Source organism: Nannospalax galili, unplaced genomic scaffold, assembly GCF_000622305.1.
Source record: "Nannospalax galili isolate Female #2095 unplaced genomic scaffold, S.galili_v1.0 scaffold819, whole genome shotgun sequence".
NCBI lineage: Eukaryota > Metazoa > Chordata > Mammalia > Rodentia > Spalacidae > Nannospalax > Nannospalax galili.
In genome coordinates this window covers 1,778,131-1,793,825 of record NW_008343717.1, presented here as the reverse complement: position 1 = coordinate 1,793,825, position 15,695 = coordinate 1,778,131, and the positions used below count along the sequence as shown (strand labels likewise).

Genomic DNA, 15,695 nt, shown 5'->3' with positions numbered 1-15,695 from the left:
TCAGGAAATTGTTATTGAATATGTCAATGCTGTTGTAATGAAATGCTTCTTCTAAATATGTATTTTCTTAGCATATACAAGGCCCTAAATCCAATCCCTAGTATAGAAAAAAAATTCTGTCAAATGGAAGAAACATTTCAAAAGCACATATTCTATGCTTGGTTCAGCCCTAAGAATTTTTTGAGCATGAGGTTAACTAATTGATACAATTAATGTCCACATTCTACAACCAGAAACATTAAGGGCTTAGAGTTGGAGGTCTAAGGGCATAGTCCCATGGCACCGTTGAAGTTTCAACTAAACTGGTTGATCCTGGCCTCTTGATCACTAGTCTTTAGCCTCCTCACAGGCTCCCTAACTTGTCCATGGTCTTCAGAACACATGCCATTCTATACCACTCCTTTTGAATACTTGCCACGTCAGAGAACTCGAGGCAGATCCCTTCATTTAGAATTCTGTGATTCATAGGTATTCTACATAAATATTGCAGGCCTCAGTGGTTCCTTTTCACATTGTGCCTGTTGAGATCCCTAGAGTGACACACTCACCCACACATAGCATATAATTACACACAAGGAAAATTCTCAATTCATGATCTCAAGTGTTACAAACAACAGTTAAAACTTGTTTGAAGTCATCTAAATTTTTACAAGCACAGGGAAGAAACATAAACCCACTAGACAGCAGCTATTTATTTAAACTGACTCATCTTGTTGAAAGCAGTGGCTCTTCCATTTACACCAGACTCAATCACCCATTCTTCTATCTTCCTTTGATCTGGCAGTGAGGGGAGAGAACTGTGCCCTCCAGCAGGGCATCTTCACATCCTAACTCCTGGTACCTGGGATGGGACCTTAATTAGGAACAGGGTGTTCACAGATGCTATCAAGTTAAGATGAGATCATACTGGATTACACTGGGCCCTAATCCAACAATTTGTATCTTCACAAGAGGGAGATTTGGACACCCAGAGAGGCCACCATGGGAAAGCGGCATTAGAAACTAGTGATGCATCTGCAGGTCAGGGACTGCTAAGGCTCATTGGCAAGCAGCAGAAGCCAAAGAAGCAAGGAGTGAGCCTTCCCTGGAGCCTTCAGAGGGAGCCTGTCCCTGCGGACACTTTGATATTGTTTCTGGCTTCCAGAACCGTGAGACCGTATTTCCGTCATCTTAAGTCATCCAGTTAGTGGTGGTCTTCTTTTAAAACGTATTAGCATCTATTAATCATACATAATGAGTTTATGACACTTTCAAACATGTACACATTGTATTTAGATCTTATTCATCCTCTCTTGTTCCTCTCCCAAATTCCAACTTCTAACTTTGGGGATAATATTTTCTACTAATAATATTACACAAGTATCTATGTGGAAGTTACTTTATCTCATTTGGAAATAGAATAAGATAGAAAGTGGTTTTATTTTCCTGGCTTCACAGAACAAAATATAGCCTTTCTAAATGTTTTTATATTTTATTATTATTTCTAGTCCCACTGTCTTTTCCCAGAGACAAGAGGTGATGGAAAGAGCTCTTTACATCCTTCAAACATTAACACAATATCAAAGAAGAAAGCTCTTTCTATATGCCAACAGTCTAGGCCACGCTTCAGTCCAACAAGGTTGCCATGGACCATGCTTTAGTGGCACAATGAGACCTCTTGTATTCTGTCACAACCCTAATGTCTACAACTTTGTGGAATAGATGGTATGATGGCTAATCCTGATTGTCAACTTGATTTGATCTGGAATTAACTGAAATGAGAGAGACTTTCTTGGTTGGATTATTTGAAACTGGAAGACCCACCCTAAATGTGGATGTTATCATTTGATGACAGTCCATTTAAGAGTCCATGCCAGAAGGGAGCTCTTGCTTTTTTGTCTGCTTGCCTTCTCTCTCATTGGCAGTTGGATTCCAATGTAGACTGAAGACTAGCAGACCTCCAGGAATCCTACAGGCCTTCAGCTCCAGATTGGTACTGCTGAGACATCCAGCCTCGTGGACTGAGTAACTACTGGATTCTCAGCCTCTTCAGTGTGGTGCAGCCATTGTTGGACTACTCAGGCTCCATCCTGTAAGCTAATCTAATAAATCCATATATTAGAATATATGGATTTATATATATTATATATTCACTTATGAATATATATATTCATTCAATTATATATATATTCATTTTATCAGTTCTGTTTCTTTGGAGAACCCTAACACAGATGGCATAGATGCCAGCCATTAAGACACAATGACAAGGAAACTAATACTCAGAAAAGGGCTGTGCTCCCCGCCGCCACCACCTGCCATACACACACTGTGAGGCCTCCTAATCTAAGCTGAGATGGCCTGGCAGCCTTCAGGAAGGGCTGCCTCATTAAAGTCTGATCTCCATCATGACCCCCAAGACCCACATGTCCAAGCACCTACTCTCACCTCTCATCAGGTGCTGAGCAGCCCACTTCTCAAATATGATGTGGCCCAAGAAAAGATCCCTTTACAATAGTTATAGACCACATTCTTCATGACCTGTCCTTGATTTCTCTATTTACCCAAAAATAAGCTGAACCTTCAAAATGTACTGAGAATCCAGCCACTTTTCACCTCTTCAACTGCTGTGGGTCCAGTCCCTCCACTCTCATCTGTATTATTGCAGCAGCCTCCTACAGGATCTCTTCTTTGTACTTTTATCTCATGTTAGGCTTTGCCTTGGTAACAACATACCTGAGAACATAAACTTAAGGAAGAAAAGATTTACTTTGGTTCATGGATTCAGAGATGTCAGTCCATGGTGGCTGGCTTCATTGTTTCTGGGCCTGTGGTGAGGCAGAACATCACGGCAGAGCACAGGGAAACAGAGCTGCTTGCTTTATGATACCCAGGAAGCAGAGAGAGCTAGAAAGGGGTTAAGTCAAGATCTAGCACCCAAGAGCATACCTCAGTAGCCCACTTCACAATGCTAGGCCCAACCTCTTAAAATTTCCAAGATAACACCACCAGCTGGAGACCATGCCTTCAGCACAAAAACCTATGAAGGATACTTTATATTCAACCCATAATGGTCCCCCTACAGCAGCCACCAATGTAGCCAGAGATGTCTCTGAGCAAGAAAATCAGATCCTGTCACCTCTCTGTTCATACTGTCAATGGCTTCCAGGCCTCTCGGAGTGGGATACACCAACAATGGCCCTCATAGTACCGTGACATTGACAGGCCCAGGCCACCTCCCTGTTACCACTGCTTTCAGGCCTTCCCATTGAGAGCTTCTGCTTGCCCCCAGATATCATGTATGAGCAAAATGCCTGACAAGCTTACGATTTGAGGGTATGGTGCATCACGGAGGCAGGAACATGAGGCAGCTAGATACACTGCATCCACAGGAAACAGATAAATGAATGTGGGTGCTCAGTTTGCTTTCTCCTTTTTACTCAGGCTAGAACTCCAACTTACGAATGGTGCCACTCGCATTTAGGGTGGGTCTTTCTACATCAGTTAAGCCAGTCTAGAAACCTTCTCACAGACATGCCACATCTGCCTCTTAGGTGATTCTAGATCCTGTCCGTTGATAATATTAACTTCACGTAACTGACTCCCCCTTTCTGTGCTTTGCTCAAACACCATCTTCCCGAGGAAGCTTCTCTAAACCATACTAGCCACAATCCCCTTCATCCCTTCCCAGCCCTGCTCTACTTCCCATTCCATTTACAGCTTTCTCACACATAGTATGTTCTACTTACTGGCTATGCTTATAATTTATATTATCTCTATTCCCTGTAGAAAATATAATCCACAACCATTAGCATTTCTGTCTGTTTTGTTCATGAATACATTCCCAGAGTCTAGAACACTGTCTAGCACAGAATGAGCTTCATGAATATTTGATTAGGTGAGGAGGGAGCAGTGAGGGGAATTGTATCATTTTGAGGCCTTCTTTCCACAAAGAAGTCACTACTCTTGCTAACTGAAGTCATACACTGTTCTAGGAGTGGTCCCCATGAGCTCTGGCTGGGACACAGATCCTGAAGAAACAGTTCTCAGACAGACATGTCAGTGTGCATGTGATGTGCCTTGTTCTGAACAGCTTAGAGGGATGGGAGAAGGCTGCCTTCCGGTGGACACAGAGAAAAGCCCAGAAGGCTGTGTGGGTCTCTCCCTGCCCAACTATTAACACGACTCTGGAGAAAGAATAAGCTATCCATCTGTGGGACAAAAGAGAATAAAATTCCCACACGGGAAGCCTAGTTCTGATTCTTTCATACTCATCCTACCAACAGAACGGACCTCTGCTGACCTGCCACGATCCATCTCCGTGGGGAAACAGAAGTTCCCCAGGTCCCTAGGGACTTGTAAGTCAGCCACCATGTGCAACAAAGCTGTGACAAGCAGGGCTCTGGCCTCTGCCTCTTGCTCATGCTGCATTAGCTCCCTAAGATAAAGGGGGCAACTGGCCAACAGCTGCTGGCAAAGAAAGATTATTTGAAAGTCTTCAGGGAAAAAAGTCAATTTTTCTTCACAAACAGATCTTTTATAAGCACATATGTATTGAGATCATAGTCAAAGTAATTTAAAATTAAGGCACTGAGGAGATAACTACTTGCTCTAGTGATCTATTTTGAGATAATAGACTCCCAAAATTTAATGACTTGGTACCATAACTAGTTTATCCTATCTGATACTTGTGTGGTTCAGAATTTCTGGCAGGGCTTATCAAGGTGGTTCTTCTGTTTAGTGTGCCTCTAGTAGCTGTTCAAAGGTACAATTTGGTTTGTGGATGAGGTGGGCTTTGCAGAGATGATTATTTATAGGGATGTCTAGGAGGTAAAGATCAGCTTGTACTGTCTATTTGAGCATTCTTTATGTGGCTCTCCAGAACAGTAGACTCATGTTAAACTTATGTGGTAGACCCAAGATAAACATCCCAATAAAGAAAGCTGCATGATCTTCCATGCCTTTTCCTTGGGGTACCACTTCTATTATACTCTACTCGCTGACATAGTCCCCAGCCCACCTTGATTAAAAGGGAGTGAACACAGGTGCTCATTTCTCAATGGTAGGGATTTCAAAGTATTGTAGCCTTTTTGTTGTATTAAAATATCTTATTATTTCTATTTTATGTGCATGAGTGTGTTGCCTGCATGTATATAAGTATACCCATGTTGTGCAATACCCACAGAGGTAAGAAGAGAGCATCAGGTCTCCTGGAACTAGAGTTATAGATGGTTGTTAGCCACCATATGGGTGCTGGGAATCAAACTCGGGTCCTCTGCAAGAGCAACCAATACTCTTAACAGCTGAGCCCCCATGGCCATATTTTAAAACTTCCACATCATTTCTAAATGCACCCTCATATTTTATTTTTCTACCCTTATCTTTGGTACTCACTGATTTGTGGTTCTCACTGATCTTCATTCCCACCAATCACCAATCACCCAGTCACTTATTACTAAGTCTGTATGTGATGATGTGAAAACACTGGCAGAAATCAAAGCGAATAGCAACCTGACAAACAGAATGACCAAGGTAGCAGACAAGCATTCTTTCTCTTTTCTAGCGTCAGAGCTTTCTTCTTTGGGGAATGACGTTTCCAACTTCTGTGAGGAATAACCCCTTCCCTCTTTCATTTCATGTGACTTGGGTAGGTGGATGACCTAGACCTGGCCAACCAAATGTAACTTTTCTACCCCCATTACCACAAGTGGCTCAAGGTTTGGCACATGTCTGGCAGACATTCCAGGACTTTGAAGGACGTACAGCAAGCATGCAGGTGAAGTAGCAGATCTGACAAGTGAAGAAGAAGGGCCAGGAAGTCAATCAAGGAGCAGGAGGGGGACAGAAAGAGAGAAGGCTGACCTTTATGGCATGATTTGCCACGTGTCTCAGCCAGCCTACCCCTGGGACTTCCAGGTATATTGGTCAATAAATCCCCTCTGTTGGTTGAAAAAAGAAATCTTAGTTGGGTTTCTTTCACTCAGTACTAAAAGTCCCAACTTACACTCAGGAGATAAAAATGCAATGTAATATACTATCAGAGGACATTTACAAAAGCAGTACTTTGGATGAACCTCTAAAGCTAGATAAAAGGCTTCTCAGATAAGGACTGCTGAGGAGTAGCGTCCAGATCACTCTCCTTCCAAATATACCACATAGCATGCAGGTATTCTGCTATCTGCCCTGGCAGTATGGGTTCACGTCATTTTGCTTCAGCTTCTCTGACAACTTCTCAGGCTCCTGAGTTAAATCAAAGAACTTCAAGAGGTTAAAGAGCATGGGTTGTTAAACAGCCTATAGTTTTTCACTTCTCCCACTAGGGGGCACCTCTGTATCAGGGAGGCAGAAATCTGGGGTTAACAGATAGGCCAAAAAGAATTAGGACCTATGGGGCAGAGGAGAAGGCTCAGAAGCCATCTGTAACTCCAGTTCTAAAGGCTCTGACTCCCTCTTCTGGCCTCCATGGGCACTACACACATGTGGTGCACATACATACATGCAGGCAAAACTCATATACATATAATAAAAATAAATAAATCTTTTTAAAAAATTAGGACTGTCAATGGATGGGATATTAGAACAAGAAAACAGGAAGTGTGAAAAGACAGTAAAACCTGGGCAGCATTCTTTATTTAGAAGCTATTTAGACGTGTATTCAACACTATGCCTTGTTATAAGGATTTAAAATAAAACATGCACATCCATAAACATCTTTAAATCTTTTTTTATTATATACATACTATATTGGTTCCTTTTCTGTTGCTGTGATAAAGCACCACGATCAAAGCAAATTATAGAAAGAAGATTTTATGTGGCTTATGGTTCCAGAGGGATAAGAGTACATCACGGCCAGGAGGCATGACAGAGGACAGCTGGAGCAGAAAGCTGAGAGCTCACATCTTCAAACAAGCACAGGAAGCAGAAAGACAGATGGAAAATGGGACTCGGCTATGTGCTCTCAAAGCCTATCCTCAAGGACATGCTTCCTCTAGCATGGCCATACCTCCTAAAGGTTCCATGATCCTCCCCAAACAGTCCAACAACTGGGGACCAAATGTTCAAATACATGGAGCCTATGGGGGAAATTCAAACCACCACATAGTCATACATTTATCTATTTACTTATTTAATGTTAGCATCCATGCAAATGTGCCACATTACAATATACTCTGAGGATCAAACTAAGGTCATCAGGCTTAACTGCAAGCACCTTTACCCACTGAGTCATCTCATTGGCCCAGAATCTTTTCCTTTCTTTTTTCCCTTCCTTCCTTTCCTTCTTTTCTCTCTTTCTTTCTTTCTTTCTTTCTTTCTTTCTTTCTTTCTTTCTTTCTTTCTTTCTTCTTTCTTTCTCTTTCTTTCTTTCTCTCTCTCTTTCTTTCTCTCTCTCTCTTTTCATTCCTTCCTTTCTTAAATTTTCTTTTCTTTCTTTCTTAAGATAGGGTCTTACTATACAACCCTGGCTGACCTGAAACACACTGTGTAGATCAGGGTGGTCTTGAACTCAGAGAAGCCTCTGCTTCCCAAATGCTGGGGTTAAAGGTGTGGACCACCATATCTGGCCTTGAAATCTTTAAATCTTGATGAAAAGCAAGAACACAAGCTTGGAGGTCTAACACAATAGAATGGATAACTCAGAACTGGACATTTGTGGCACAGGCTAAAGGGTCGCTCTGGTCACTCACTAAAGAAACCAAGGATTCAAAGGTTGCACATAGATCAGAGAGTGAGAGCTGAGAGCTCTGTGTAGACATGGGGGCTTGGGGGCACAGCTAGACAATTGAGAACAAGTTTACAAAGTGAAGGGCATAGAGGAAGGCAAGGAGTGGACCACAATGCCAAGTCAGGCATTCACTCCTGAGACTGATAAATTAACATGTACTGGCCTTTAATAATTGTATCAGTAAAGGAAGGTAATTCAAAAGGCTTCCCTCTTCCCTAGGTACCTCCCATTAGTCTAGACTTCAAGGTTCACAATTAGAATGCCCTCTAAAATCCAGCCTAGGGGGGAAATAACCATCAGTGATGGGGTATCAATAGCAGTTTGGGGAACAGCAAAACACTATGCACATCCTTTTTGCACAAGTCTACTAATTTCATTAAGACCAGATAAAACTGTCTCACTCCTCACTGCTAAGTTTAGGATCAATCAGCTTACAACAACAGCTGGAACTTATCCCCCATTCCTCCTTCCTCCCTAGGACTGATTTTCCCTCCAGGATTGCTGTTCTAAGAACCACTGCAGATATTTTTTCCAAAGATACATTAATAATTTTCTCCAGTCCAAATCCAAGCATATTCTCATTTCATTATTTACTGCTGATAGCATTAGTTTTTCCTCACGTTCTTGGACACTTTCCTTCTACAGCCTCATCTGTGCATTTCATTAAGTTGTGTTTCCAAGATCCTTTGGATCCATGAAGCAGTTAGCGAGGGATACTCAGCCAGCAGCAGCTCTGGGGGTGAAACACCGAGAGTCCAGTCTAGTCCAGGGGTTGAGTAGCCAGGAGAAGGAAGAGCAATCAAGTGACCCAAAGACAGGCTGCTTCTTCCTGTGTTAGACATATACTCTCTTGTATTACTTAGATCCTAAAAATGCATTAGATTTAATAACAAATATGACACTAACAATGCACTTGACCTGGACCCCCAAAATGATGATTTTATAATTGAACAAATATGCAAATAGGGGCCTATTTTGGCTTAACTAAGGAAAGCATTAATCAAGCTGTGAATAACTGTCCACATCCAGGGGCAACATGGCCAGTATGGGAAATGAAACAGGCCTGGCAAATGTGCCTGAAAATTTGTAGGAATTATACTAAGCGGGTGAAAAGGAAATGAAAGACTTCAACACAATTTGGGTCCCAATATTCTGACCATACTAGGAACCTGAATACAACTGAGAAACACATTCTGGAGAAATGTGATAGGCTAGACTTCAAAGTCAAGTTGAATACAGTTATTTTGCAGAATGGAAACAGGGCCTTCAAAGGTCTACACAATTTTAAAATGTATTTTAATGTTCATATATGCATATATTGTGTTTTGATCAAATCTAGACCATTCCCTCCCTTCCATTTCCCCTCCTATGTTCCCCACCACTCTTCCTTCCTAATTTCTTCTTTTAATACCCCCCAGTCCATTTAGTGCTGACTGTATATGCACAAATGTAAGACCACCTACTGGACCATGGGCAGCTTCTCAGGGCCTACATCTCTGAAGAGAACTCACCCCCAAACCAAGCAGCCATTTGCTGTCAATAAATCTTAGATAGGAGTAAGATTTCATGAGCCCCTCCTCTATTTTATACTCATAGATTAGTGCATCTCTCAACCCTCATCACAGAAGCTTCTTTTTGTAGTAGATGGCAGTTAATGCAGAGACCCACAACTGGGCAACGTGAAGAGAATAAAAGACTTCAGAGTCCTCAGCTCTAACGGGACATCTATATATACCCTCTCCCCATAAGAATCATGGATCATTATGGAAGAGAGGGCAGAAAAATTGTAAGAGCCAGAGGTAGTAGACACCTGCAGCGAGATATTAGCTGCACATGACAGTGTAGTTGCACACATGAACTCAGTGACTGTGACTGCATGCATAAGGTCTGCACAAGGTCAAGCCAGCCAAAATCCCAGCAGAGCTACACTGTTATGAGAGAGTGGGTTAGGAAAACCTGCCAGCCAACAAGAAGAGTCAGCTGGGAAACTTGTGTATCCAAGCCTCAACTCCAGGTGAAGGCTTCCCACAGCAAACCTGTGATCTTAAACCTATGCTCACAGCTTCAGAGTTTGTATGTCCTAAATGAACAGTCTGGGATCACTCAGCCTACAAAATTAACTGATAGTTCCAAGGTGAAGGTGCTTTGGGGTAAATGAAATCTCACGGGGGGGGGGAGAGGATGCCCTCAAATCAGGTCTTCCAAGAGTCTAACACAGATTATGACTAAATAGATGTTCCCTAATAAAAAACATGCAAAGCACTGTGGAAATAAAACAATCTACAAGGAATCTTAACACAAGAATCTTCCAGCAGGAAGGAGTGGGCATGGATTTGATCAAAACACCTTATATGCATGTATGAAATTCACAATAAAGTTTTTATAAAAATTTAAAAAAAGAATCTTCCAACAGGAGACTGGGGAGATGGCTCAGTTGGCAAAGTGCTTATTGTGGAAATATGGCATGCTCCTATAATCTCAGAGTTGGGGAGGGAGAGGAAGACAGGAACAGTTTTGAGGCTGGTTGGACAGCCATTCGAGTCAAACTGGTGAGCCCCAAGTTCAGTAAGAAACACTATCTTGAAAATAAGGTGGAGAGTGTTTAAGGAAAATACCTTATGTTAATCTATGACTTCTACATATGTACTCACGCAAACCTGTGCACACATGCATGCACCCATAATCATGTACATACATAAATAAAACAGTAAAAAAAATCTTCAAATGTACAACACTAAAATAATCAATTAGAAATGTCATGTATTTGAAGAAATAATAATAGAGTCAAGAAACAAGCAAGGAAAATAGGCAAATGACCCAGTTACTTGAAAATGAAGCAATAGAATTTCTGAATGTATAAAATGCATAAATATATTTAATGATCTATTAAAATTGCCTAGATGGGCTAAATAGATTAGATACAGTTAAAGAATGAATTTCTTATCTGAGAAAACATCTAAGTGCATGGAACAGAGAGGGTCAAAAAGGAACTGGGATCAAAAGGGAGATAAAATAAGTCTATCAATATGTCTGATTAGAAATCAGAATGAAAGCAAAGGAAAAAAGCAGGCAGCATTTGAGGAGATAAGAAAGAATTCCCAGAATTGATGAAAGACAAAGATCTTGAAAACACAACAAATTTTAATTAGGAAAGGAAAGAAAGGAGGCCTTAGAAGCAGAGGGAAGAGAGAAAGCAGAGTCTAAAGGCAGAGGGGAAAGGCAATAACTTCAAAGCAGCAACAATTTGATACTAGACTTTAGCTGCTCCAAATGGAGGCCAGATGTTAGTGGAATTAGAACTTCAAAGTGCTGTTAGGAAATAATTATCAATGTAGAATCATGTGCACAGCTAAACTGGTATTCACGAAATATGGCAACTTTTTGTTGTTTTGGGGGGGATCTTTTTGAGGCAAGGTCCCCTGTAGTCCCAGCTGGCCTGGAATTTGCTACATAGACCAGGTTGGCCTCAATATCACAGAGATCCACCTGCTTCCATATCCTGAGTGCTGGGACTCAAGAGTGCTGGGACAAACAAGGGGAGAAAGTTAAATATGAACAGCTCCGCCAAGAGAATTACTCAAGGATGGATTTCTTCAGAAAAGACAATGATCACAAGGGAGATCCGAGATGAAAAGGAAGGCAGCCTGGCATGGTGGCACATCTGTAACTGCAGGGGAATTGCAGTTATGGCTAGCCCAGGTTACACAGCAAGTTCTATGTCAGCCAAGGCTACACAGCGAGACTTTGCTTTAGAAAAAAAAAAAAAAAGAAGAATAAAGAGCTGGGCATGGTGGTAGTGCATGCCTTTAATCCTGGGAGAGAGAGGCAGGCAGATTTCTATGAGATCAAGGCCAGCTTGGTCCACAGGAAGAGTTCCAGGCCAGCTGAGTCTATTGGGAGACCTTGGCAAAGGAGAGAGAGAGAGAGAGAGAGAGAGAGAGAGAGAGAGAGAGAGAGAGAGTGAGAGAGAGAGAGAGAGAGAGAGAGAGAGAGAGAGAGAGAGAAACAGAGGGAGAAAAGAAAAGAAAAAAAATGGATGACCTTGGAGTAATCCAAAATATTATCAGTGATGTCAAAAAAAATGTGTCTAGTTTGGATAATTGAAACAAAGATATTTCCAAACTGTCAATAAATACAGATGCAATAGAAAGGGATGATCAAATTAAGATATTCCAATAAATCCTTGTATTATTTTTAAAAAGCTATTTACTCATCTTCAGTTAGTGTTAGATCTAGATATTTGCACAGTTTCTTCTTCACTTTTTCCAGGTAAAAAAGGGGTGGAAAGCAGAGGCTGTATAAGCAACCTGCATACATAACCCAGAAGGTTAAATTTCAGCAACATACTTGGAATTTATCTGTTCAATTACGAGTCAAGCTGTCTTTGTCTTATGGCAAACAATACAAACTGACCTTAATTTTCCTGATAGCATTTCTACCCTTGACATGCTAGCTGTCTTCATGCACAATTAGTTGCTTGTATTTTAATATTTAATGATTCCAATCTCTTAATCTAACCAAAGCAACAGAACTCTTTCCGAAATAAAACATAGAGAACAAATGGAAAAGATGAGGCTTGTTAATGGACTCATCTGTCAATTACTGCTAGACCAGTTTAAACATGTCAATACAAAGAAAGTGAAGAAGGGAAAGCAGAAGGATTACAATACAAAATTAGCCCATGGATATAAACTAAAGAAAAAACAAAGGAAATTGAGAAAGAAATGAAAAAAATTTAAGGCAAATAAATTTTGTTCCTTGAAAATAAAAAGTGAGAGAGCCTCTGAAGAGACTTGTGTGGAAGCAAGATAAAAGAACGCCTTTCCGGCAGTGATGACCTCCCTATGGGAACGTGCCTCTTGCAAAGGATCTCCTTCATCCCTCTCCAGAAGAGGAGAAGAGGAACCATAAGAAGAAGTGCCTGGTACAGAGTCCCAATTCCTACTTCATGGATGTGAAATGCCCAGGATGCTATAAAATCATCACGGTCTTCAGCCATGCACAAACAGTAGTCTTGTGTGTTGGCTGCTCCACTGTCCTCTGTCAGCCTACAGGCAGAAAAGCATGGCTTACAGAAGGACGCTCCTTCAGGAGGAAGCAGCACCAAAAGTACCCTGAATCAAGATGAGTGAGAAACCAGCCCGATAAACACATTTTGGATTAAAAAAAAAAAAAAAAGAATATAAGAACTGAAAAGTCTGACATAACTTCAAATGCAGATTTTAAAAATAAATATGCACAAAATAGTGGCACTTCTGTCTTGGGGGTAATCGACAGCTACCGACTTGGACTTAAAGCCCACTCAATGGGAGGGAACTCATGTGTGACACTGTAAACATAGCCAAATATACATGGCTGGAGAGGTCACAGATCTTGGAGAAAACCCTAAGGCTGTCACATACCTAGAAAAAAATTAATTTCTTAGTATATGCTAAATATGTATCATTATATTTACAGAGAAGTATGCCAGTCACCACTCATCAAAGAGTTTCTTTTGCAACAGGTGAAGACTATTACAGAGTTCTACAACTGGTCACATACAGAGATTAAATGTCTGTGACATGTCCAACCCTAAATGACACAACTACAATGGAATCTCTAAAACTAAGGCTCACGGAACACAGTGGAACAAGGGGTAGAGGGCATACTAATGTATCTCTCAACTCTTTTCAACAAAGCTCCCTCATGCAACAAAGGGCAATGAACACAAAAGGCCACAAATGGCCAAAACATAGAATAAGAGTCTACAGTGTGGGTCCCTGGAAAGGATACAGAAGAGGGCATGGAAATATTATAAGAAATGGGAGAAGGTACATGACCATTTGGAAGCAGAGGCTTACAGACTCCTGGGACTTAGCTCATATGAATCTACAGCAATGGTGGCAGCATGCACAAGGACCCATGCAAACTCTGTCAGACAGAAACCCAGCATAGAACTGGGGAAATGGGCAGCAGGCTCCAACCTTAGCCAAAGAGCTATTGAAACTGATTATTGCCAGGTGAGGAAGAGTTGACTCTAGATAGACTGACTAGACCCCAGTGGATGAACTTATACTGAGGGACATCTCGGTATACTAACTTGACTCAATAGGCCTTAACATATATAACAGAATGCATGAAATTATATATATATATATGGTTTTGTTTCCTGAGACAGGGTCTCAATGCAGTTCAGGCCAGACCTGGATAGCCACAAACAAGGATGCCCTTGAACTTTTAATCCTCTTACCTTGACCTCCTGAGTGTTGAGATTTCAGGCTTTAGTCACTATGCCCAGTTTATGTCTATACATTTTGAGTACAACCTAGATAAAACTAACTATGAATTAGAAAAACTAATTGTGAATCATTTTACAAAACAAAAACCAAGCCTAGATAGTTCCTAGAAAGCTCTATCAAGCCTGCAAGAAACAGACAACTCTAATTTATGCTAATTCTTTTGAAAACAGAAAAGTAGAAACAATTTCTAGCTAAATTCATGGAAGTTAATTAACCTAGAAAGCAAAAATAAAGATCCTATGAGAAAAGAAACTTAAGGAAAAACTTACTCATGAGCATAGATACAAAGTATTAGCAAGCTGTATCTTGTGATGTATAGGAGATGCAAAACATCGTGGTCTAGACGGATTTGTTCTAGGAATACAGAACTTAAAATTAGAAAATCTTGCTATCTCAAAAGTAAAGAAAAGACAACTAGGGACTACAGAGATGGCTCAGCAGTTAAGAGCACTGGCTGCTCTTGCAGAGGACCTGGGTTCAATTCTCAGCACCCATGTGACAACTAACAACCATCTGTAACTACAGTTCCAGGGAATCTGATGCCCACTTCTGGTCTCCATGGGCATTGCATGCACTGGTGCACTCACATACGTGCAGGCAAAACCCTCATACCCATAAAATAAAAATAAATTTTAAAAAAGAAAAGACAATTGCAATCCATCAATTAATAATTTCAAAATATACTTTTAACAAAAGTACAAAAGGTTTATTATTTTTTAAATAAATATAACACAAGAGCTGTAAGTTTCTTGTAGAAGCTTTAGGAAAATTGTAAAAAGATTAGACAAGCTCCATGAGTCAATAAACATACCATGCTCATGTACACAAGAACTCATTACTGTGGGAAAACTGACTTTTCATCTTTAAATTCAATTAGCTTTTGCAGGTTTAATGAACTGATACAAATGACCAAGAAGAATTTAAATAAATCTAGAGAACAAGGTAAGAGTAATTTCCTACAGGATATCAAGATGTAAGTATATATGGTAATCAAAATTGTTTGAAACCAGTATAAAAAATAGTTGAATAAAACAAAAGTCAAAAAAGACATGTACATATACATGTACATATATATGAAAGACTGATTGTGAGAGATGGCATAGAGATGAAATGTTAAGGCCTGGACAACTGGTTTTCTATAAGGGAAAAATGAAGTTGGATTTGTTATCTCATGCTACATATAAAATAAATTCCAGGTGTTTAATAAGTCAAAGCTATAAAACTTTAGGAACTATCTCAAATAGATATTAGAACAAAAGATATAAATCAAAGGAAAGAGTTAATAGCTTAATATTGTAAAAACAATTATCAAAATATAACATAAAGAAGTTTCTATACGGACAGGAGAGATAGGTCAGCAATTAAGAGCATATACTGATCTTCCAGAGGACCTAAGTTTACTTTCCAGCACTCACATTGGGCAGCTCACAACTGTCTGTAACTCCAGTTCCAGGGGATCTGACACCCTCTTCTGGCCTCCAGTGGTATTGCATGCACATGATGCACATACACACAAGCAGGTGTACACATATAAATAAAAATCAATAAATTTTAAAAATAAAAAAATAAATCAACACAGACTCAGAAAAATAAATGATGTTATTCTCCCTCATATGTGGCTCCTAGTACAAAATCCTTTTAAATTCCAGGTCCTTTTAATAAGATGATGCTATACAGCAGTCCCTTCTGCATGAAATAACTACCATCATCACAACTTC

At 40.4% G+C, this 15,695-nt stretch overlaps 2 protein-coding genes across 4 annotated transcripts in view; one reads left to right on the top strand and one right to left on the bottom strand.

Annotated features, from left to right (window-relative positions):
- The window catches only part of Ccbe1 (collagen and calcium binding EGF domains 1), a 293,738-nt gene that overhangs the window by 217,928 nt on the left and 60,115 nt on the right, over window positions 1–15,695 (bottom strand). The gene's annotated exons all lie outside the window — the stretch shown is intronic.
- Window positions 12,537–12,827, top strand: LOC108491176 (40S ribosomal protein S27-like; the record flags this gene model as incomplete). Its single annotated transcript, XM_017799860.1, has 1 exon — window positions 12,537–12,827. A coding segment is annotated over one exon (291 nt), but the record flags the coding sequence as incomplete, so codon positions are not given.